The sequence below is a fragment of the Tyto alba genome, unplaced genomic scaffold (assembly GCF_018691265.1).
Source record: "Tyto alba isolate M040663 unplaced genomic scaffold, T.alba_DEE_v4.0 Super-Scaffold_17, whole genome shotgun sequence".
Classification (NCBI taxonomy): domain Eukaryota; kingdom Metazoa; phylum Chordata; class Aves; order Strigiformes; family Tytonidae; genus Tyto; species Tyto alba.
The window spans coordinates 1,395,188-1,418,651 of NW_024881279.1; the positions used below are offsets into that span (position 1 = coordinate 1,395,188).

General features: G+C 47.5%; 2 protein-coding genes across 5 annotated transcripts in view; both read right to left on the reverse strand.

Annotated features, from left to right (window-relative positions):
• Window positions 1–787, reverse strand: part of KDM3B (lysine demethylase 3B) — a 67,265-nt gene extending 66,478 nt beyond the window's left edge. For all 4 annotated transcript variants that reach the window (XR_006165100.1, XM_042790224.1, XM_042790225.1 and 1 more), the window contains exon 1: window positions 501–787. Coding sequence is in view for 3 of the 4 variants with exons in the window: in XM_042790224.1 (XP_042646158.1) it covers window positions 501–671 (171 nt within the window). In the remaining variant the exon portion in view is untranslated. The remainder of the gene's footprint in view (window positions 1–500) is intronic.
• Window positions 788–2,816: 2,029 nt separating this feature from the next.
• On the reverse strand, window positions 2,817–14,589 carry LOC104355596 (C-terminal-binding protein 2). Its single transcript, XM_042790235.1, has 9 exons — window positions 13,874–14,589; window positions 13,066–13,220; window positions 12,829–12,973; window positions 10,143–10,349; window positions 9,313–9,527; window positions 8,400–8,530; window positions 8,100–8,227; window positions 7,427–7,547; window positions 2,817–6,349 (listed from the first exon to the last, which is right to left on the reverse strand). Exons 1-9 carry the CDS (start codon window positions 13,920–13,922, stop codon window positions 6,178–6,180), a joined length of 1,323 nt encoding a protein of 440 aa, XP_042646169.1. The 5' UTR covers window positions 13,923–14,589; the 3' UTR covers window positions 2,817–6,177.
• Between the last annotated feature and the right edge of the window lie 8,875 nt (window positions 14,590–23,464).

Here is a 23,464-nt window from a genome sequence, read left to right on the forward strand (position 1 = left end):
TTAGGCTGATCGAGAATACTTAACATCTTCCCGGAAAACAAAACAAGCCAAAACACAACACCGAGAAGTTACATACAAACGTATCAGGATCAGACAGCAGAAACGCCTCAGCCGCATTTGTTTCACGCCTAAGTTACTTCCAAGCACCCGACCTGGGGCTGTTGGACCCTCAACGCCTCGGGGAGACCCGTGTCCCGGCAGCTCGCAGGGCCGCTCTGCCGCCGCGCTGGCCGCAGGCCGGGCCGCCGCTCCGAGCAGGCCCAGCGGGGAGCGGCGACCAGCGGCGCGCCCCGGGGAGGCCGCGGGTCGCCAGCTCGGCGCTGCCGCGGCCCGCCTGGGGGAGGCGGCCCCGCGGCCCCGGCGCCTCGCCCTCTCCGCAACCCTGCCCGGCGGCGGGAGGCCGCGGCCCACGCGGGCGGCCCGACCCGCCGCGACCCCGCCCGCGACTCCCCGCCGCCCCAGCCCCCGCCGCCCGCCCCCCGCCGCCACCGGGGCCTCACCGCCAGGTCCTGGGGCACGGCTCCGCTCATGGCCCGCACCGTGCCGCTCCGCCAGGCCCGGGAGGGCAGCGCAGGCCCCGGCTCCGGCCCCGCCGCCTCGCCCTCGCCCGGCCCCGCCGCCAGCAGCAGCAGGAGCCGCTTCCCCACGGGGGAGGCCGCCGCGTCCGCCATCCCCGACGGGCAGGAGCCTCCTCCGTCGCCGGCCCGAGCCCACCGGTCGCCGCCGCCCCGAGACACCGAGCAAGCGACCGCCCCGCGCTGGGCCTCCGAGCGCCGCCCGCCCCTATCCCGGCATGCACCTCGCCCGCACGGTCTCCCCCTCCTTCCTCTGCCCCACAATGCTCCGCGCCGCCCCACCTCGCACCGCGCGCCCGGGGGGCCCGGGGGGTTCCCCGGTGGCGACGGGTTCGGGGACGGGACCCTGCGGCGAACCGGAGCAGGAGCGCAGCTGAGGGGCCGCCGGAGGGGCGGGCCCCGCGCCGGGGCAGGGCAGCCGCTCAGTGCGGAGGAGCCGTAGCAGAAGGCCTTGGCGCAGCAGAGCCTCTCACTAACGCCAAGTTCAAAATACGAATTTGTCACAGAAATTAAGGAGCTTTTACCGAAATTTCGAGATAAATACATACAAAAGCCAGGGCGACTAGTAGCTCGGGATGTGGGGTCTGATACGCCGTTTTGAATGTCTCAGGTTGGCATGAGCGAATGCTCTTGGCACCAGAATAACAGCAGTGCCTCACGGGTCTAGGTGCTTTGCTCTTCGGTGAGGCAGATTTTGAAAAGGCATTTATTTAGGGGGCAATTAAGAAACAAAAGCTTGTTAACAGGATGCAGTCATCACGATTAGCTGAAATACTTGAACAGTTCTTATAGTACAATAGTGCAATGCCTTAAATCTGCTCCTTTTCAGCACACTTGAGCAACCACAGAATCCTACACTGTTAAAGAAATTACAGGCAACTTGACAGCTCTTTCTGCTCGTGCAATGAAGACACAGTAGCACTGTAATGAGGAGCAGATGTTATACTCCATATCAGGGCAAGGATATTCTTGTGGAATTAAGTTATTTTCTTCTTGTGCATGTACTGTTTTCTCGCTCTGGGACAGTCACATTTGACACTGAATTTGCAACATCAAAGGCAAGTTGCTTGCTTTCATTTTCATTTATTCAAAATCATTGTGCTAGGTTGTTTTAAGTAGATGACAGCATTCCACCCTTGTTACTCCGGGTTAGAGGGATGCAATTTACTGTACTGGGAAAGGGATAAGGTGATGCCCAATACCAGTTTGCACAACGTACCTGCCCTCAGAAATGTATTTCATCCCACTATCTGTACACCCCTAGCTTCACTAACTCCCCCAACTCCATTCTTTGTTTTGTTGTCTTTTATTTAAAAAAAAAATTCAGGAGCCAATACCTACACAAAAGATTACTGAAGGTCAGCAAAGCCATTATGTCTTGCATCCAAGTGATTGCCATGGTAAATCCAAGACAGTACTGTATTCTTTGAAGACCAAGCTTCACCCTCATGCCTTAAGTTTCTTTACTGAAACAGTAACATCATCAGCTATGTACCACCACGTGAAAGAGTCCAACTTGGTCCCAGGTCCCCTTCCCATTCTACCAGCTCCAAGGCTGACATTGCCATGATAAAGCAGGCCAGCATTTCCCATATCTCATCCCCTGAGCATGGTGCTGGATATTCCAAAGGCATGCAGCACCTGCTAGACAAATAGTGATATAATCCACCAAGAATAGGAAGGAGTTCCCTAACTTTAATTAATGATTGACACAGAGAACATAGGACATAAAACATGAATTAACCTCTACTTATGAAATACCTAACCACTTTCCTATGCTAATTCTGTTGCACCAACTTTTATTACACGTTAGAAAAGTTAGTTTCATGGGCTAATGCTGTGTAGTAATTTCAAATACTATTTTTCTGTAAAAGGGTAAAGACAGCTACTGCTGTTTAGACATGTGTATCTACACACTTAAAAGGCTATAAAACCAGTTACCGCAATTTCAACTTGTGAGAAGTCATGTAACTACCAGGCTACATCCAAAGCTGTCCTTTAACCATTGGAGAAGGCTGCTTCTCCAGTCCACCACCTTCACAGCCTTCATTGATAGTGCTCCAGAATCCAAAGAAAGTCATTTGCCAGAGTGGCTGATCCAGGGAGTGATTGTATGAAAGATCCAATTTACCTAATTTGAGAAAAGCAGGACCGATGCAGATACTCACCTGTACAGCTTTTCAACCCTCCCCCCTCTCAATATTGTATCTAAGACCACCCCTTCCAGAGACAGCAGCCATGTTCTTTGGAGAACTTTATTAAAATATATCCAAGAAGTAATCAAACATTTTCTCGACTCAGGAGAGAACTGAAGTGAGAGAAACATCTGTACAGAGGACAGTGCTGTAAGTTTTTGTTTACATGCTTTATTTCAATGTTTCACAGTTTAGTCATTGTCTACAAAAATATATTTCTGAAACTCTGAGTCCTCTATAAAAAAGCTGGTCAGCAGCAGTGACCCTGACAAACAGAATGTACCTTGGGACAGTGTGAGCACCTCCTGTAAGCAGATTAGTGCAGCTAGGGCACTCCTGCCTCACCCTGGGAGACTTCTGTTCTTTGGGATTAAAGCTCTGCACTAGTTCTGAAGGCAGGCATTATTAAAAAAAAAAAAATCCTTCCACTTCTGTATACTGCACTAAGCTTGGGAGGGGGAGCTGCAAGTCAGTGTATCACGGAGAGTGCTAACAAAGGACTTGGCACTCAGGGGATGGAGAAGACCACAGGGTACTTCTGTACTGGTAAATTTTTCTTTGAGCTACCTGTTCAGAACAGCCTTTGTCTGGTGATAATAGGTTCAGTCTATAAGCAGAGGTACAAATGGCATACAAGCAGAGTAATCCTATAAGCACAAAGACAGCCCTTCTTTGAGGTCATGATAAGGGTTCTGTTCATTTTTACCTCAACATTTTCTGCTGTGGCTTTAATCAAGGGGAAAATTGCCTTCATATCCAATCACAAGCCTACATAGTGTTGGATAGAACACAGCCACTATCAATGCTGTCAGCTTAGATTCCTTAATATACTGGAAATACTTCTTATGACATCAATTATTTAATTCCTACCCTTACTAGTCACCAGTATTTCTAGGCACTAGAAATAAGAATTGAGAAACTCCAGTGTCCCTCAAATGAGAGCTTTCCACTCCTCCTCTGCTCAGTTATTTGACTGGTCTATAGAGATGCTTACAGTTAAGAAGAAAAAAAAAAAATTGCTGCCTCTTAAAAAAATAAATCTATCTTGCATTGTGCTCTAGAAGAGACAAGGTCAATGTACTCTGATCCTCTGTATTCACAGGACTCATAACTAGGAGCCCCTTACCACAGAATAATCTCAGACCCGAACCTCTAAGCAGGGCAGGAATTCTCAGCAGCAAATAAGGAAAGAGTAGTTATTGACAGACTGCTTCCCTAATGTGGCAATAGACAGAAGATGAGCTCTCAGTTGCTGAAAAAAAACTTTTCCCCCATCTGCCTGTCAGAAGAACAGCTTTCTGAGCTAGTATCTTGTAAAATTCATATTTCCTAGAGATTAGAGAACTTAGCAAAGTGCTGCTGGTTATTTTAGGTACAGCTGCAATCAATGTGTTTCTGAGCTCTAGGCTTTTGTTCAGAAAAAGTTCTCCTATAACTTGTGCCTATGACCAGTCCCAGTCTGATCTGCTAAACCTGAGCAGCAAAGGAGGTATATGAATTTTAAGTAGAATCAGCATCATCCATGAAAACACAGAAGCCAAGAACCTTCACCGAGACAAATACCTTATCAAAAAAGACACTCAGCACTAGAGAACTAGTATCTTCTCACTAATGCTAAACAGTTAAAGTGTAAAATCTGTAAGAAAACACCTGAAGTTTACTTCTTGCCTATTTTCCCTTCTTGAATTGCTGGGGGAAGGGGGGGGGGCACGCAGCAGAGAAAGGAATTAATCACTTCACTGTATCAGTAGTAAGCCATTATATGAAGGCAATATTGGAGAAAAATTTAAAACCAGGAAAAAATCTGAAAACTTAAGTGATTCTGAAAGCTTTCCTCAGCTTCCCAAACTGTAAAATGCCTAAACAGCCAATTTTGTCCACACCTCAAGGTGTATTTCCAGTCTGTTCCCAGCTGTTCAGCTTCTAGTCACGGACACACAACAGAGGGAAGAATCATGGGAAGCAGGCAAACCCACACATAGGGTAGGCTTCTCATATAGCACCTACTTTAGTATACTCACACAGCATGAACAAATCAATCAGGAATTGTTACATCTTGTACATGGAGAGGCTATAACTAAAGTGTAACAAGATGAAACTAAAGGAAGATTTTGAATTAAGGAAAAATCTCCTGTGCAACCTGTTTTCCTGAAGACTCCATACCCCTCAAAGAAGCGATTCATATTAAACCATTTGGGAAATGGGAATAGACATGAGCAACAATCCATCCTTGGCTTCAGGTGACAAGCTAAGAGTGTTCTTTCTCCTCTAGTATTACAAAACTTACTCATGTAAAAAAACACTGTCTTGCCCTGCCCACTACTGGGGATGCAGCATGCTAACAGAGCAAAAGTAGATAAATTTGGTCAACAGTTAAAAGCTGCCTTCTCCATCAGCACAGAGACAAGTGATATGTTACTTCTAGTTGATGCAGTTATGCCAAAAAAAACCCAAAAAAATAAGGTAGCACAAACCTTAGAATTCTACCATATCCTTGTGGATAAACACCACCACTAGACTGTGAGGTACATGTGTGTGAGGAACCAGCAACTGCAGCTGCAAGTTATTGCTACCTGCTGTCTCCCAGTGCAAGTTTTTCCTATTTCTGCATTCTCTTGCCTTCTCCGAGTTACGAAGGGACTCCAGGGTGAACTATTCTGAAGCCTCACAAACACGGTGGCCACCAGAACACATCTGACGACATTTTAATCCCTTCCAAATTATTTACAGGGCTGGCTTTGAGACTGTTACTTTCAACTTCAGGTCTAGTACAGGTCTAGTACCGCACAGACAAAACTCTGTATGGTCAAGAACTAGCAATGCCTGTGCTGTGTCTGTTCTCACAGGAAACCTGAATTAAAACAAGAGAAGTAATATACAGAGCTCAGCCTAGGCTGCATTCCACCAAGGGCATAATAAAGACATTAGTCACAACTTCTCCAATTCACTAATATTTTTCTAATATTCCCCATGGCTACTTAGAGACATTCAGCCAAATTAAATTTAAGCTGCAAGTCACAACTGAAAAGTGTGCACTGAAGTCCAGTGTTAGGAACACTGAGGGCCATCCCTGATCAGGCAGCTCCACTTCTATTCTCAAGTGCACAAGGACAGTTCCCTTTCACAGACAACCGAGGCAGATATACTGAAAAACTCATTTGTTAAACCAAGTATTTCTGAGGGGGAGGCAAGGTCACTGCTGCCCTGCCTCAGAGAAGGAGAAAGATTCACTGAGAGATTAAAACAAAAGGGTTACAAAATAAAGGCAAGAGCTGAAGTTTGCCGGTAATGAAATGCATTCTCCCGTCCTGTATGAACAGGAAACAGTCTCTGTAGGGTGTTAAAGAAGGTCCTAGGAGGAGATACCCCCCTACTTTTTTCTGCTGCCAGAGGAGAGAAAGATGCTGCTATTGGTCAGCAGGAATCTCTCTGTCTGCATCCAGTTTGCTCGTGTCTCCTGGGGAAGGGGTACGCGGTGCAGAGTGAGAAACAGGAGGGATCCCATGAGCTACGATCCCTTCCACTACTGGCGGTTCTGGTAGCCCAGGCGTGGTTACTCCCACTACTCCTGGAGGAAACCTAAAACCAAAAGAAACATAAATATTACAAGCTTGTCCAACAGAGTTATGCAAGGGGAAAGAAGCTGTGCACTCAGGCACCTGCTGAACACAAACCCCTCTTTCTAACAGAAATGCTCTGAGATAGAACACAGGGAAAGCGTCCAGAGCTAAAGAGTAGCAGTTATATCCTAATACCAAATGACATCTGTTCTCAGACAGGCAGAGATAGTCTCAGGTCACATACTAAGCATTTGGAAAACAGGTACAAAATTTATCCCCAGTGGAAAACAGTATGAGGCACTGTATGAAGGTACCCGGAAGGGCCAGAAATTCCCTCTCTATCAGCCGGAGTGCAAGCTGCCAGTTATCCCTCACTGGGCTCCAAGACAGAAAAAGTAAGGAACTGAGCTAGTAAAACAGCTAGACACAAGATGAAAAACAGGAGAATGATACTCATGAATTGCTAAAGAACTATTCTTCCATTACTTCCATCTCTTCCTATGCCTTCTCCAATAAATGTATCTGAACTTCTGCTGATCTCTCAGAGAAGGGAAGAGAATGGATTTCCTACTTTGCAGACGGGAGAAAAACAGAAGGGAAGCAACCTGCCCACAATCACTTGGCAGGTCTGTAACAGACAAATAAACTGAAATACACCCTATTTAGGCCACTTCCCAAATCCACAGGACAAAGTCTCTTTAATAGCCCATATCTGGGCTACAGGTAAGAACTGTGCTTTGTTTATACAGCCCTAATGACATGCACAACTTCTAAATGTTAAGATCCAGACCTCTTTTCAGGCACCCAGCAGGCTTTCTTATATTAAGATATATCTTGGGCAGGTCTTGCAAGGATTTGGAAAAATTAACCAGTATACAGCTAGAACTAAATACGACCAAGTAAACATTAAATCCTAGTACAGCTTCAGAACTGGTTCTGCTAAGTTTCTGGAAAGAGCTCACATACAGAGTACACAGGAATAGAAACACACCTGCTTGCAGGTAAAAGCAGTTCTCAAACCCAAAGAGGGATGTTGGCCTACCTCAGTAGGAAGATATGCTTGGACACAGTAACTTGGACAACCTACATATCACACCTGTAAGCTGCAGCTCCATTGAGTTCTGGGTGGACAGTTGCAGGATCAATACTGGACCACTGAGCTGCTAACAGCAGGTACTCCTTATTAACACAGTTCCTCAAAGCATCAGGTATGTGACCTGCAAGAGCACCAAGAATGAAAAAAAACAGGACACAAATAGAAGGGGTTCATTCCCTGATGCATTTACAAAGGAGCATAGAAAGAAAATGCACATCTTTCCTATCAACCTCTACAGGATAACACTGCGCAGGGGAGATTCTCCTCTGAACAAGTGGTCTCTGGAGAAGACAAGAAACTGATCCTTCCTTTCCACTTTTGTGATCTTGTATAAGTTATTTGCCACAAACTGCAATTCCCAAACCTCACCTTCCCCAAGAGACAATATGTACGACGCCAGAAAAAGATGTGTACAGTACAGCTGTCAAAAGAATTATTGCAAAGGATTTTGGAAGATGTGCTAGGTACAAGGCTTTCCCAAGGAGGCAGTGTGCCACTCCAGCATCAGTTACACGATTCTCAGAAAGCAAAGAAACAATTATCAACTTATGCTTCACTTCCAGAAACCAGTTACTGAGTAAGTTTTCAGAACAATCATCATAATCCTTACAGTGAACTAACAAAAGAATATTAATTCAGCAGGAGCTGCAGAGCACACAGTCTTCCTCATTACCTGTAATAGCTCTGCGGATCTCTTTAGCTGCATCTTCTCTGGATTCAATGGAAGCCTGCTCACTATACCAGGCGGTGTGAGGGGTACAGATCACATTGGGTGCATCTTTTAAGGGCCCCTGAGCAAAGCTGGGGTTGGAAAAAAAAAAAAAAAAAAAAAAAAAAGCGGTTGATTTCTTTCCAGAAACAATAACTGCGTCTGTCCTCTTGGGTATCACTAACTCAAATAACAAAAAAACAGAAGAATCATCCAGTGTAGGTGAGTCATAGGATAGCAGCAGGCATGCAGGTCCAACATTACCTGAAAGGCTCAGACTCATGTACGTCCAACGCTGTTCCTCTGATTCTCCCCTCTTTCAAGGCTTGTGCTAAGGCCTTCTCATCTACCAGCCCTCCCCGGGCTGTGTTCACTAAGAAGCAGCCCTGGCGCATCTGGAAGAAGAAAAATATTAAGTGGGTTGAGAATGAGACTTTTCATGGAAGCTAAGTGAATCTTGGGAAGTCTACTGGAAATGAGCAGGAGCCTGCAGTGATTAGATGAGGCCTGGACGAACTAGGAGTGCTCTCACTGCAAAGCTAACCACAGGGGAAATGCCTGCAAGCAATGCTTGAGAAATTTGCTTTAAAAATGAACAAACAAAACCACAAGACAACAAGGGCAAAAGTGGAAATCTCAAGTTCTGCACTCCATATTCATCCTACTACATTAAAAAAGAAAGAGGACGTGAATCAAGTATCCAGCTATAAAAAACTGGACTACAGTGTTCAGCTGTCTCTCATGAAAGCACTGAAAAGCATTCATAGACTAGAGGAGTAGAGCCCGAGACTGACTTCGCAGTGGGCTTGGGCAGAGAGTCTTTGGCAGAGCTGTGTAAAGAAACTTACACAGTTCCAGCCACGCCACATCTGGTTCTAACCAGCAGAGTCAATTATGCATTTTAAAGGTAATTTGAAATTACTGAATCACCTAAAACATTCTTTATAAATGAAATTACTTGGCAAAAAGAGCCAACCCTATTCTTCTCTTAACATGGAATTCTATACAGCACAAAGCACAGGCACCCGGATCCACACGCTCCCAGCCTCCAAAGGCAGCAGGAGGCACACGACAGAGGCAGCAGGATTCACACGCTCTCAGCCTCTGTGAAAGCAGCAGTTTCTGTTTGCATTCATTTCCACAGTGCTCTGTGGGGGAAATCAAGCTCCTGCTGCACCTGTTTAATAGTGAAGTCATTGATGAGGTGATGGTTATGTTCATTCAGGCTGCAGTGCAATGTGATGCAATCGCTGTGCATTAGTAGATCCTGCAGGGTTCCTACTCGTTGTAAACCCAAGGATCGCTCCACTCCATCCGGCAGATAGGGATCATAGAAAATCACGTTGAAGCCAAAGGACTTGGCTCGCAGAGCCACTGCCTGTCCAACTCGGCCTTCACAAAAGAAAACCCACAATCATCAAGGAAAGGTAAAACAAACTTTAAAGACAAGATATTGGGGTAGACTGGAAGCCTACGCTGGAGTTTACTGCCAGGGCCCAAGGTACTGCAGCCCTGGAAACCCCTAGGATTGCCACAGGGATCCAGAAGAGGTTATTCAGTGCTGATCCCATGTGGCTAATTCTAGTCCTTCCCCATGCAATAGCCAGAGCTTGCCTAGAAGGAGCTCTGTTTTTCAAATCAAACCTCGACCCTCAGTCAGAGGCGGTAATAATCTGATTACAAGAACTTGGAGAAGGAATTGGTAGCTTTCAGGTGGCTTTGTTACTGATACAGAGCCTAGCACACAGGGAAACAGTCACCAAGAAGAGCTGTCTGAATCTTTCAATTCTTCTAGCCATTTGGATATGAAAAAAAATCCCCAATCCCATGACATACACCCAACTCTTGAAGATATCCAGCATCACAGAATAGGGCACTAGCATTCCTTATGAGTCAGTGTGTTTCACAATGAACAGCTGTAAAATTACCACTTTTCCAGTCTATAACTCTTAGGTTCCCAAAAACTTTCACAGTTCACTGTTTAAACTAACAATTCCCATCACTTACCCAGTCCAATGATGCCCAAAGTCTCCCCACGGATACGCACAGCGCCTCCAGCCACCTCTCGAATCTGTTCTACACTTGACGCTCGATTCCCTTCCCGCATAGCCTGATGTAGCCAAGTAACACGGCGATAGAGGTTCAAGATGTGGCAGAGGGTGGAGTCAGCAGTCTCCTCTACTGAGGAGGAAGGGATGTTGCAAACTGCAATGCCTACAAAGCCATAGAGGTCATATAAGATTTTTAGCATCACAACGCTAAACCAACATAGAGCTCTTCAGGAGTAAGTGCTGAAAGTTAATTCAGTGCTCCAGAACTGCCAAGAAACAAAAGATTAATTTCAGAAGCTCATTCTACAGCAACAGTCAGCTTTTTAAACCTAAGAAAATACAATTCCCTTCTTATAAATATCCATTTGATTGACGCCCTCACCAGAAAAGAAACAAAAAAAAAAAACAGGCTGAAATAAGAGAACTGGGTCACACAAGTAATGCAAGAAACTGACTGTTTTAGAAGACCTGCATCCAAGAAGATGCACTCATTCCAGAGACACTCCTGACAGATTAACTGGCAGACTGGAGAATAATTAAGACAGATAGTTGAGTTCCTTCATGCCTCACAGTCCAGATGCTCGCTGCAAGCATCAGCTACCCCAGGAGCAACAATAAGTAACTAACTCATTAAATGCAGAGAAGCCACAGGAGCCTCTGTAAACCCATTTGAAGTTACACTTAAAAATAACAACTTATAATGCTCCCCCTCTAGAATAACGTACAACCACAAGGGACCATAAAATCCATGGCTAGAACTATCAGGTAAATTACTAATGCAAACCAAATGAAAGTCCTGGAAGCACAAACTACTGTCAAGAAAGGGAAAGACAGAAGACTAGCAAAATCTGGTCATTCCTAAGCAGTCTATTTAAAAAAAAAAAAAAAAAAAAAAAAAGTGGAAAAATGTGGGAGGTCAGGGCTGGAAACATACCACTTCACTGCTGCTATCCTTCATTCAACAAACTAGCCAAGAAATAAAAATAACTAGATGAAAAAATGATCTCTTCCCGAACATAACCCTCACCACTTGTCTGACCAAGGAATCTCTTCATCCTCAAAAGTCTACTACCTATCTAAAAACCAGGAATAAAATCTAGGCAATGGTTGAAGGCACATAAAATTCCTCAATGAATCACTGTGTTTTGTAAGCCTATTACAGAGGAGACATTTGACTAAACTCAGACTACGCTCTCCCAAGAGAACGAGGAAGCCAACAGTCACACGTAATGCCAGATATCTGACTCCTTTTCTCCATCAAATCCTTTTCAATTATGCCATAATGCCACACGGATGACTTGGGGGACATGAGGAGGGGAGACAGGGAAACCTAATTTCTTTTAATCTCACTGGTTACCATCTCATTCAACTTCAGACAAGCCACATGCATTCACCTCTTACACAGCTAGACCCATATTTGTGTTCACATGCAATATTTTACCTAAATGTAAGAAAACACAAACAAACAGAATAGCCCTTTGGTTTGATTTGAAGATTCAGTAAGGAACAGTATCTTACCTCAGAATGAATTAAAGGGCCTGCCCAAGCATGAAAATAATCACTCATTGTCCATGAAAAAGCAAATCTGGCCATGCATAAGGATCATCATACTATCACTCCATAGCAAAAGTGGGAAGCAGCAGTCTGGTGGTGAAAGAGCTTTGACCCATTTCTTCTTGGGTTAATGAGTGTGGAGTGGGGGAAAAGGAAATGCTTTGAATCTGAACGAATCAACAATATGGATGGTGACTTTAAGTAGAGAACCTTAAGAGTAGATTAGGTTCCAAAATCAGCCCAAAAATGTAATAGCTGGATGAGAGCCAAAGACCTTGCCAGGAACTCTTGAGAGTATTCAGTTGAATCATTCAGATGAGAAGACTCTATAGACATAATTTAAGCACTAGACAAATAGGCACTCTTCATTTATTTGCAATTCATCTGTTCTTACAGATCTGCAAGTTGTAATGCCTATTTCAATTTTACATATAAATACTTGCATTTGATTTAAGCCTAATCTGATCTGCATTACATTAAGAAGGGATTCAAAATCACTGACACAAGCCTAGAAAAGGGGCAGGGTACTTAGATGAGCTACCTCACCTAGGAGACTGCAAGGTCCAAAAGTCTCACTGCCATATATTTATTAAAGATCAACTTTTTGTCATCTGATCCTGAGACTCTTCACATGCCTAGGGCTCCTAAGGGACCAATAATGAAGTGTTGAATCAGAACCTACCTGCATATAAAAAAATTAACTCACTTATCAAGCATTTACAGTGAGTTTATCCTGCATCAGCATCTGCAGGCTCCTTTCAGACATCAGAATTGGCTCACTTATTTCTCACAAACAACCCAAAGCCACCTTGCCACCTCTACACCATATTCAGGATTCTAAATCCCAACTAACAGCAAAACCACTGACATCTATAGCAGAATAATCGGAGAACTGAGAATCTTTATTTCAAGCCACCTACCAGCTCTGATATCAGTCAGCTTCCTAAAGATACCTGATACTAAGCAGCTTCAAATCTTTTTACATGAAAGGTTTTAAATGCACTCAGCTATAAAACAGAAAAACATGTGCAGTGTTCCACTCCACATTCAGTTCTGATCACAACAGAACCCTAATGGTGTCGTCATACCTAATTCTGCAGCAGATTTGATGTCAACATTGTCATAGCCACTGCCAATACGCACAATGACCCTGAGGGCTTTGAATTTCTCCAGATCCTGACGAGAAAGGGTAATGGTGTGATACATCAGAGCTCCTACTGCCTCATTCAGCACCTACAAGAAAAAACAGTCCAAACGAATCTCTGCTTTGCTTACTCTAAAAGGCAGAGCTCTACGTCCGAATGCTTGCACATTTTCTTGCCCACCTTTTCATGGATTTCCTGAGTTGACTGAGCATCACAAAATGCCACCGTAGCAACATCCTTCAAGATAGGCATCTCCACAGTGCAATCTCGTCCATCCAGGAGTGCAACCAGTGGCCGTGCTGGCATTGGGCCATTCACAATAGGAGGCCGTATGCCTATTAAGAAAATCAGCAGGAGTGATTACATGGAAGACAAGAATTCTGGAACCCCCATTTGCTAGCCCAAGCTACTAGTTCTGTTACGAGTTCTATGGTATTTATGAAGAGATTAGTCAAAACAGAAGAAATAAATAGGAAGCCAACACAGGAAAACGAAGCTAGAACAAAAAAAATCCTCTGCCACGACTATAAAGAAAATAAAACAACCTTTATCAGTAATAAGATAATAGAGGTGGTCTACTCAGAAGTATGCCACCTTATTCTAGGCTCCTGAAACTCCAGGCCTACTCCCCATTAACTTGCCCCCCCCCCCCCCCCCCAGCATGCTAAGACACCAGGTCTATTTCCTCCTCCGGTGAGCAGAAGAACTCGTACATTCACAGGGCCTCCGACGGCCCCGAGCAGCTGCCCCTTTCCCGAAGGACGAGGCACCGCTGTCCCCCCAGCAGCAGGACGGCGCTGCAGAAGCGCGGGGTGGGGGGGGGACATGCCCGCCCGCGGGCGGCAAGACCCGGCCCGGCTGCCGGCAGGCCCGTTCGCCGCCGGCCGGCCGGGCACCCCAGCTGGACGGCGGGAGCGGCGGCCGGGCCGCGGCCCGTTCGCCGCACAAGGGCAGGCTGCCGCGGCCGACGCCGCCCGCCCCGCCTCACCTTCGCAGATCCGGTCCAGCCGCTGCCGCTTCACTTTGTGCCGGTCCATGGGCCGCGCCGGGCCGCGCCGCCGCTCAGCGCTGCGGAGGAACGCCCCGTCACCCGCCGCCCGCACAGGCGCGCCCGCCGCCGGCTCCCGGCAGGAAGCGGAAGGGCCGAGCGGCCCAGCCGCCACCGAGACGCCGCAGTTCCGCTTCCGGCCCGCGCCCGCCGCCGCGGCCCACCCCGCAAACCTTCGCGGCGAGGAGACGAGCGCGGCCCCGCGGCCCCCGCCGGCGCGGCGGGGCGGGAGCGAGCCGGGCGCCGCCGCCGCGGGGGCCTCTCGGTGCTGCCGCGGGCCGCTGGGCCCTAGTTCTCCCCGGTCATAGCCGGTTCCGGGCCGTCCGGGTCCTGCGGGAGCGGCGTGTGCCTGCGGGCCGTGAACCAGCGCCGCGGCCCACCGGCCTGCGGGCCCGGCCGGGAGCCGCCCTCGTCCCGAGAGAACGCGGAGCAGCGCCGAGCGCGGCGGCCGCCCCGCCCCGCCCCGCCGCGCCGGGCGGGACCTGCGCGGCTCTGCGGGGCCGCCCCCGGGGAGGGGCTGCGCGGCGGGGCCGGGGCCCGGGCCCACGCAGCGCGGGGGGGCTCTGGGCCCCCAGCCGTGGCAGCTCGGGCTGCGCGAGTGGCGGGGCGGGGAGAGGGCTACGGCTGCAGCGACACGGCTCTCCGACCCCCGGCTAACGGGGAAGCGGGTGCTGGGGGCCTTCAGCCCCAAAGGGCCTTACAAACAACCGGAGCGCTCACAAAAAATGGGAAAAGCTACGTGGCTTCTTGTGCCTGACTTGAGAACGCGGCTCCAGCCATGACCAAACTGGCAAGCGTTGGATACACAGCGCCTCGTCAGCTCTGTGTTGAGGGCATCTTTCCGCCTTTGTTGTGCTTTTACAGGCAGGAGCCCAAGTCCTTCACCTGAGAAGACAGAAAGCGCAGCTAGATCGCCCTGTTGCTTCTGCCCTTTTAGCCGTCCACCAACGCCTGGTGGATATCATCTTGTGTAAGTCGAGTGGGGGGCCTGTGACATGCTCTTGTGTGCCCCTTGAGGTCGCTGCTATCGGCACTTCTGGCATGGAGGCACAAGAACTCTCTTGGAAGGGCAAGAGTGAAAAGCAACAATGAGAAGCAGCGGTGCAGTTTGTAAAGATCCAAGATGTCTTAAATTCTCAGAAACTCGATGACAGGGAATTGCTGCATAGGCCCAGGCTAAAGAAAGGGGGACTGTTCACTACTGCCTCGTACATGCAGAAAAGAGACACTGGAGCCCCTAGCCAAAGCTACAAACTCAGGCTTTTTGGGCCTGGCTCTGCTCTGCCTCTGCAATACTTCTTGGAAAGGGGAACTAAAGTCTTCTCCAAAGTAAAAGAGTCCTCAGCAGATGTCTGAGATGCAAGTTTGCCATTCAGAGAGCAGTGTCTTGGCTGCAAGGAGTTGGCCAGGAACAGCGGTTACAAAAGCCTGTGTTGCTGGGAAAGTGGATCCTGGGATATAGCTTCAGCTCTTCCCTGGAAGCTCTCTGCATGAGACAAAATGGGGAGGCATTGAAAACAGCTCAACTTTGGTCTTGCCATCTTTGCAGCTGTATCTCCCACCTTTGTCCCAATGTCCTGTGAATGGATCAGCATTACAATACCATCTCAGCATCTCTGCATCCCATCTAGTAATATCCTGCACCTACCTTGTCACTGAGTGTGTCGTGTTCACTGCCTTTCCTGGAGGAAAGTTTGACCCCAAGTGTGTGCTGACTGATGTCACAGTTCAGTTCCCTTAGATAGTCACCACAACTGCTCGTACTTCATGTACAAACAGGCTGCACAACATCACAAAGCAGGCTAATTTTTTAGCTCATCAGCTACCCCCACAAGTTTCCATTACTACTGTTACCCAATGCCCACCAAGAGCTGGAGCTGGTTATTTCTAGACATGGGTCCCAGAATCTGTCTTGTTTGCACAGATTGTCCTAACCAGAGACAGTTTCCTTCTGCCCAAGCAAGTAAGGATGCAATCATTGTGAGGCAGCAAAGGACATTACACAGACAGAGCAAGCCTCGGGAGGTGAGAGAAAGTGAGTGAGGACACAGACTGGACAAACCTCCCTCACTCTGGCCTACATTCTGGATATCCAGAACTTATTGGCTTTTCCCTTAGCAGAGCATTAATATACACCTGTTAGAGTTTGGAGGTGAAAGAGGAGATGCAGTCACCTTCACCACCCTTTTTTCCTCAAAAAAAGAAACTGAACACAGAGAACTTCACTGAGTAAGGGTACATGCAAGTGTGAACGAACCAAACTGAAGTGCAGCAGATGCCACGGTCACTGCCCGCCTCCCAGAACTCACAAGGCCTTGCTGCTGCACCATCAGTTCTTAAATAAGCATATTTAAGCAACATGCTGAAAAGCTGAACTCTGTTGCCTTCTAACATCGCCAGACCCCCAGCTGAATACAGGCAACTTGCAGTTCTGGATAGGGGTGGCAGAGATGAGCGCACAGGACATGCATGCCTGTGCTGTGGAACGACAGGAGCGACCTTAAAGAACTGTCACATCGCAAATAATCCAGCTGGTAATTTTGATGCCACAGAAAAGCCCAAATCAGGTATGTTAGGACAAGGAGGATTAAGACCAGACATATGTCTAGTCACAGACGTTCGGACAAATCGACGGTTGTGAGTTTAGAGGAACGGCCATCAGAAGCCGCATCTGGGAAAGGCGATGGAAGGAAGCAGAGCAACCGCATCTCGGGAGGAACCCAACCCCTTGACCCAGCCCACGCGGGAGCGATGGCCAGCTCCAGAAACCCCAGGCAGCGCAGCACGCCACAGCAGCGGTCACCACGGCCCCCGCGCAGGGGCGGAGTCCGGCTCCACCCAGGGCCCGCCCCAGTCCGGCTCCACCCAGGGCCCGCCCCAGTCCGGCTCCGGCCCGGGGCCGCCGCCCACGCGCGCTCCGCTCCGGGGCTCCGCCCAGCGGCCGCGGGAGCGCGGCCACCAGGTGGCGCTGGTGCCGCGGCCCTCGCCGGGCGCCCCCTGCCGTCCCGCCACATCGCTCCGCGGGGCGGCGCGGCCCGGGGCCGGAGCCGCGGGACCGGGCGGAGCAGCGGCGGCCGCCCGCGGGCGTGGGGCGGGTACCGACCCCCGGGAGGGCGGGTACCGACCCCGGGAGGGCGGCCCCCGCGCACGGGTCTTTACCGGCAAGCGATGGTGCTCTACTCCTTCCTACTCCCAGCTAGCCTGCCTCTCCAGCCACGCGCCCTACCGCTAAGCAGTGGCCCGGGGATCCAGCTGGAACATCTTCCATTTTACTACAAACTATCTAGATCTTTGGGGTAAAAAAAAGGTGCAGGAGCATACCTGCGATGGTTCCTTAGCTAGCGGCACAGCTTCCCTTGTGAGTTAGTTTGAATTAAAAAAAAAAAAAAACCAAAAAACAAAACAACCACACAACAGTGTATATACTGCTACTGAAAAGCAACTGGGCAGCTTTACCCATTTGGCTTGCACGCAAAATCCCAGAGGCAAGCCTTACCTTCTCACCCATTAGCCAAACAGCCTTAGTGTTCTGGAGCACAGTTGCATATAGCACGTGGAGTCTGCCTTTACATTTACGCTGACTGACCTTCCCTTCTGTATAAAAACCTCTCCGAGGGCAGTGAGGTATCCTCTTGGACTGTCAACAATATCTTGCTGATAACTCTTAAGGCAAGTACTTTGTTGGATGCCTAACAAGAACAGGAGGAATAAGAGGGAAGAGAGGGTTTTTCTCAGGACAGACAAAGAAATTGAAAATCCTAGAAACCTTGTTTCCAGGGACAGAACTAGTAGATAAAGCCTTGTCCATCTGGACACAGCAGCTCTATGCTGTGGTCCAAAGTCCTGCCATCTGGGAGCGGCTCGTACCTGGGTCTTTTCTGGTAGTCTCTAAAGCACCTAATGCTGCTGATAAGATGTAAAGTAAACAGTCCCTGCAGTGCTGCCCTGCCATGTGCCCATCTCTTTTACAAGCAAAGAGGAGAAAGTATACTGGAGTGATTAAAATAAAAACTTACTGAAAGCAGCTGGAGCCTGCTGCCTCCGGTTCTGTCATCTACAGCACTGAAAGGTGGTGAAGGTGGCAGCAGGCTAGGACCACTGATCTTTGCTGCCTAAAATGCCTTGCAGTCCCGTTTCATGGCTTGAATGAATGGAAACCCAGTCCATTTCACCACGGAAAGCAGCTGTAGGGCTGATAATGAATCAAGGGGAAATGATCTAACACATGCTCTGTAACTTGATTGCTCTCACACCTGTTTAAGTACCTTGCCAACCTACAGGAACAGTAAAATCTTGGTTTCGGTTCCATTATTTTTCTGTTATCATGTTCAATATAAGTACATGCCTCTGAACAGCTGCTACCCCTAGGGCCTGGGTCTGTCCTGCCACTGCCAGATCCACTGTCCTGCATGCTAATTTAGCTTCACTTGAGACAAGGACAGAGCAAGTAGCTGCCCTGACAATATGCATCATGGATGTACCAGGGTCAGAACAATGGACTCACATCACTTAAATGTCTTTGAATCAAAATCTAGTGTAATGCATTAAAGTGACTTACTTTTTCTGTGTTCTTGTCTCGGAAGAAATTTAGACTTAAGGTAGTAGAGCAGTACTGTTCTAAGAAGCTCCTCCTTTCTTCTCTTTAATAAATATTTTGCCTTTCCTTTTACAAATAATTTTTCTTCTGAGCTGCTCATGACTTGAATGGCTTCTGAATCTGTCATCCAAGCATGTGCACACTAAGCATTGCCTTGACTCGTTGGTGGGAAGGGACTTATAGAGTCTCTAATCCAAACCCTGTGTGTTAGGCAGTACTACCACCAACACAAGAGCAAGTCAGCTGTGGCTTCTTCTACGTTTGGATACAGATTTCAATATGCCTCTGGATAACCTGTTCTAGCACTGCACCAACTTCTTAGCAAAAAAGTTTTTCATAGTATCCAGCCTGAACAACCCAAGCTAGAAATTGTGGCCATCATCACTTCCTATATCACCTGCCATTGCCAACATGAGTTTGAGTTTGTCACCTTTGCAACTCACCTTCAAGTAGCTGTAGGCTGATAATAGATCACCTCTGAAACTCCTCTTTGCCAAGCAAAGAAGCCCAGTTCTGTTAACCTTTTTGTAGGTCACATGCTTCCATCTTGGTAGGCCACCACTGGACCCTCTCTAGTTCTTCCACATCTCTCCTGAGCTTCAGTGGTAGGGAACTGTGCACAGCAGTCCAGGTGTGGCCACACCACTGCTAAATAGACAGGAATAACTTCCTTCAATCTCTGGCTATGTTATTCCTAATCCAGTGTGGTGTGTGGGTTGTCAGGATCAGACCTTACTGGTATCTATGGCAACTTCCTGGTCCTTTCAGTGGGGCTGCTCCTCAGCCAGTCAGTCCTCAGCCAGAACAGATGCATGGGGTCACTCTGCCCTGCTACAGAACTCCACTCTCCTTCCTAAACTCCACAAGGTGCCTGTCCCCTCAGTTCTCAAAGTCCCTCTGGATTGAAGCTCTGTTCGGCATGTCAATTGCTCACCCTAAATTATTACCATAACAAATCTGCTAGTTCCTTGTTCCTGTAGAATGACTTACAGGCATTCTCACCAAAGATAGAGTCTATCCATTAAGCTATATGACTTTGTACCTATCCAGACAGACACCTAAATGTCTCTGATCTTCCTGCTGCGAACCACACTGAGGCTAAAATACAAGAGCAGCTTTGAATGTTTTATTCATAGGAACAAAATAATAAAACCATCTCTCTGAGCCAGAAGTAGCCAAATACCACAGATACTGAATCAGAAAACTATGGGTAGCTGCTATGGATGTCAAATCCCTGAACCTTCTTTGGCAATAAGCAGCCAAAGCTGTCTAGGGCACTAGCACTCATGCTAGGAAATGAAAGAGGCTTTTATTTGGTTTTCTACAAATATAGACATTAACTTCTGCTGGGCTGTTTGCATTAGGTTAATATTTCTGTAGTGTACAGGTGTTAATATGAACTGTGAATGTCTGCTGTCTGTCTCTATCCCCGTTAAGAGCAGACTGTGGCGCTGTAAATATTAGCCCAGGCAGAGAAGTGTTTGCACAGCCCTCCTCTGTGCTGCCTCCTGCAGTAGTAGTCCAATAGTACTCCTTAAAAATGACCCAGGCTTAGCTGTCAGAGCCTCAGCATCTATCTTCTGCATTGATCAGTAACATGCTCTGGTTTTGACTCAAGAAGGGCTGTAGTGATCAAATCCTGAAAAAAGCAGCAGAAGCACCAGTGTGCTGTGATCTTCATTAGATTAGTACAAAATAAGGTACGACTAAGTAATTCAGCACATACTGCAAACAAAATACTTGCTTGGCCAAACCCACTCTTCTCTGGCTGTGGAAGTCACAGATGTAGAGAATGGGAACTGCTACCTGCTTTAATACAGTGATATACAGTCATTTCAGAGGGAAACTAATGATTTGTGCTCTCGGTTTGTTCAAAAGGGCTCCCCGGTAATGGAAAAGACTGTCCATTGCTGTTAATTTGAACAGAAGAGGAAACTGAAACTGTCCTCCTGCAGATACTGTAGGGATCTTCCTGCCACCAAAGAGAGGAATGACTAATGAGGATACAGCACCAGCATGTTGAATGGATTTCTTGTTTCACAGGGTATCCTGCATGTCTATGATAGGTCTATGATAAGACATAACATAGATGTGGCCTGCCATGTGTTCAAACCTGCTGAATGAGTGAGTTAATGTGTTTAAGGAAAAGCTTTCATGCACCACCTGAAGTCCTGCATCACCTGAAAGCAATATGAGGAAGATGAACTGTGATGGCCCCAATGAATTTCAAGAATGTGAGGTCTGGTGCTAATATTTTCCACTAGAGGCAGTTTGATTGTAATCTGCACTGCAAGGACCAGAGGATCCAGGCTCATGAATGATAAAACACAAATGAAAAGCAAAGTAAGGCAGTATTCCAGGGGGGAATGTGGGGTGGTGAGGGGAGGAAATGTACAAAGCTATATTGGTCATACTGCCTGTAGTGTACCAGGAGGGAGAGAGAGCTCCTATGACTGCTGTAAAAGTAGTTGCTGTCTCTGGCTGATGTTTCTCAGCGTAACAGTCAAAACTACACAACCTCCACGAGGACGAAATAATGATGAAACAGGCAATGCAAACCTGATGCCTGATCACCTTGCATACAGCTGTCTTCTTCAATCCCAATGCACATCAGGCAGAGCAGCATTTACCTCCGAGAATAAAGGCAGAGGAAGATGGTTCACTCTAAAGTCAGAGCACAAGTTCTGTCTTCGTGGGATTCAGTAGAAAGGAATTGCAGCTCTGTAATAACATTGGCTCCGTTTCTGTAAGGTAACTGATTGCCTACTTGACCATGACGGACTACTTTACTGAATGTTTCCCTCAACTCTTTTGAAGTGACAGCTCATCACTCATATATGTGCAGGGATGACACCCTCCAACAAGTTGCTGAGGAGCAAACTCTCTTTAGTGGCTAGGAAAACAGTGGGATCACATGAATGTGACTACATAACTCTGGACTCAAAGAATTTGCATGCAAATTGACTTCCTTGATGAGTTTGGGCAACTCTGTGCCTCAAGGTCCCATGTGTAAATGGTGACAATTCTCAAGCTCCTGTTTAAGTGAGTGTGTTCAAGTACTTAAGTGAAGATATTCTGTCCAGGTACTTCTTAGCCTTATGAATAGAATGGTGTTTACTGCAGTAGGTGTTGCTATGAGCCTATCTGCCAGGACAAGAAGGAAAGGAACAAGGTGTCCAATTTTTGCATGTGTTTAATCCCCATGTGACCTTGATGCACAAGGTTAACACTTCAGTTTTGGGTAAAACAAAATACTGGCAAAGACCTGACAGGAATTTACTTAATATGAGACTTAGTCACATTCCTATTTCATAGAATCATAGCATAGTTTAAGTTGGAAAAGACCTTTAAGATCACCAAGTCCAACCGCTAACCCAGCACTGCCAAGACCACTGCTAAACCATGTCCCTAAGTGCCACATCTACACATCACACATCTGTTAAACACCTCCAGGGACGGTGACTCAACCCCTTCCCTGGGCAGCCTGTTCCAATGCTTGACAGCCCTTTTGGTGAAGCAATTTTTCCTAATGTCCAATGTAAACCTCCCCTGGCACAACTTGAGGCTGTTTCCTCTTGGCCTATCACTTGTTACTTGGGAGAGGAGACCGACCCCCACCTCACAACAACCTCCTTCCAGGTAGCCGTAGAGAGCGAGAAGCTCTCCCCTCAGCCTCCTTTTCTCCGGACTAAACCCCCCCAGTTCCCTCAGCCGCTCCTCACAGGACTTGGGCTCCAGACCCTTCACCATCTTTGTTGTCCTTCTCTGGACACGCTCCAGCACCTTGATGTCCTTCTTGTAGCGAGGGGCCCAAAACTGAACCCAGTATTCAAGGTGCAGCCTCCCCAGTGCCGAGTACAGGGGGACGATCCCTTCCCTAGTCCTGCTGGCCACCCTATTGCTGATATAAGCCAGGAGGCCATTGGCCTTCTTGGCCAGCCAGGCACACTGCTGGCTCATATTCAGCCGTCTGTCAACCAACACCCCCAGAGCCCTTTCCCCAAGGCAGTTTTCCAGCCACTCTGCCCCAGGTCTGTGGTGTTGTGTGGGGTTGTTGTGACCCAAGTGCAGGACCCGGCACTGAGCCTTCTTGAACCTCACACAATTGGCCTTGGCCCACTGATACAGCCTGTCCAGATCCCTCTGTGGAGCCTTTCCACCCTCAAGCAGACCAACACTCCCACCCAGCTTGGTGGTGTCTGCCATCACAGGACCTGCTGACATCACTAACCCCAAATCAGCCAGGACCTATATGAATCTGAAAAGAGCAACAAAGATAACATAAACCATGGAACTCGTGCTAAAAGCAGAGGAAATCGGATCAGAGTTGATCACTGTTTCTGCAGCTGTTTGACAAGGTCAAAGGCCTGGACCTTGCATGGAATCAGAGAAATCGATTCCTGAGTTACTATACATTACTCTGGTAGGTGACCCCAATAGGTCAGAGCTGGCCTACACAATTTCAAGTGGAAAGAGTAATGAAAGCTCTGGTCATGAATGACTGGTAATTATACAGCTCTCAGAGACCTGTAATGAGGTTACAGTGCTGCTCTGCATGTGTGTGGGGAGGAAGAAATGACCAAATAACCTTGTATGTCATGGATCCCAAGCAAAGATACATATAACTATGCAAAAACTGAGAGAGGGACCATTCCACTGCACTCATGGGCTGTACTGACTAGTGAAGTGTAGTGAATTGGCCAACACTTTACCAGACATTAAGTTAGGAATTCTCTACTTTTCCTTTTATATTTTATATTATATTTTATTTGTCTACCTTTCCTTTTTTATCTGCTGCAGAGCGTAATTCAAAGATGAGTTAATGAATCATTTCAGTGGGCTCTGGGTGAAGATTTATAATCATAGAATCAGAAAAACAGTCTGAAAAGGAACTTGAAATATCCTCTAAATTATTCTCTTGCACCAAGCTGGAC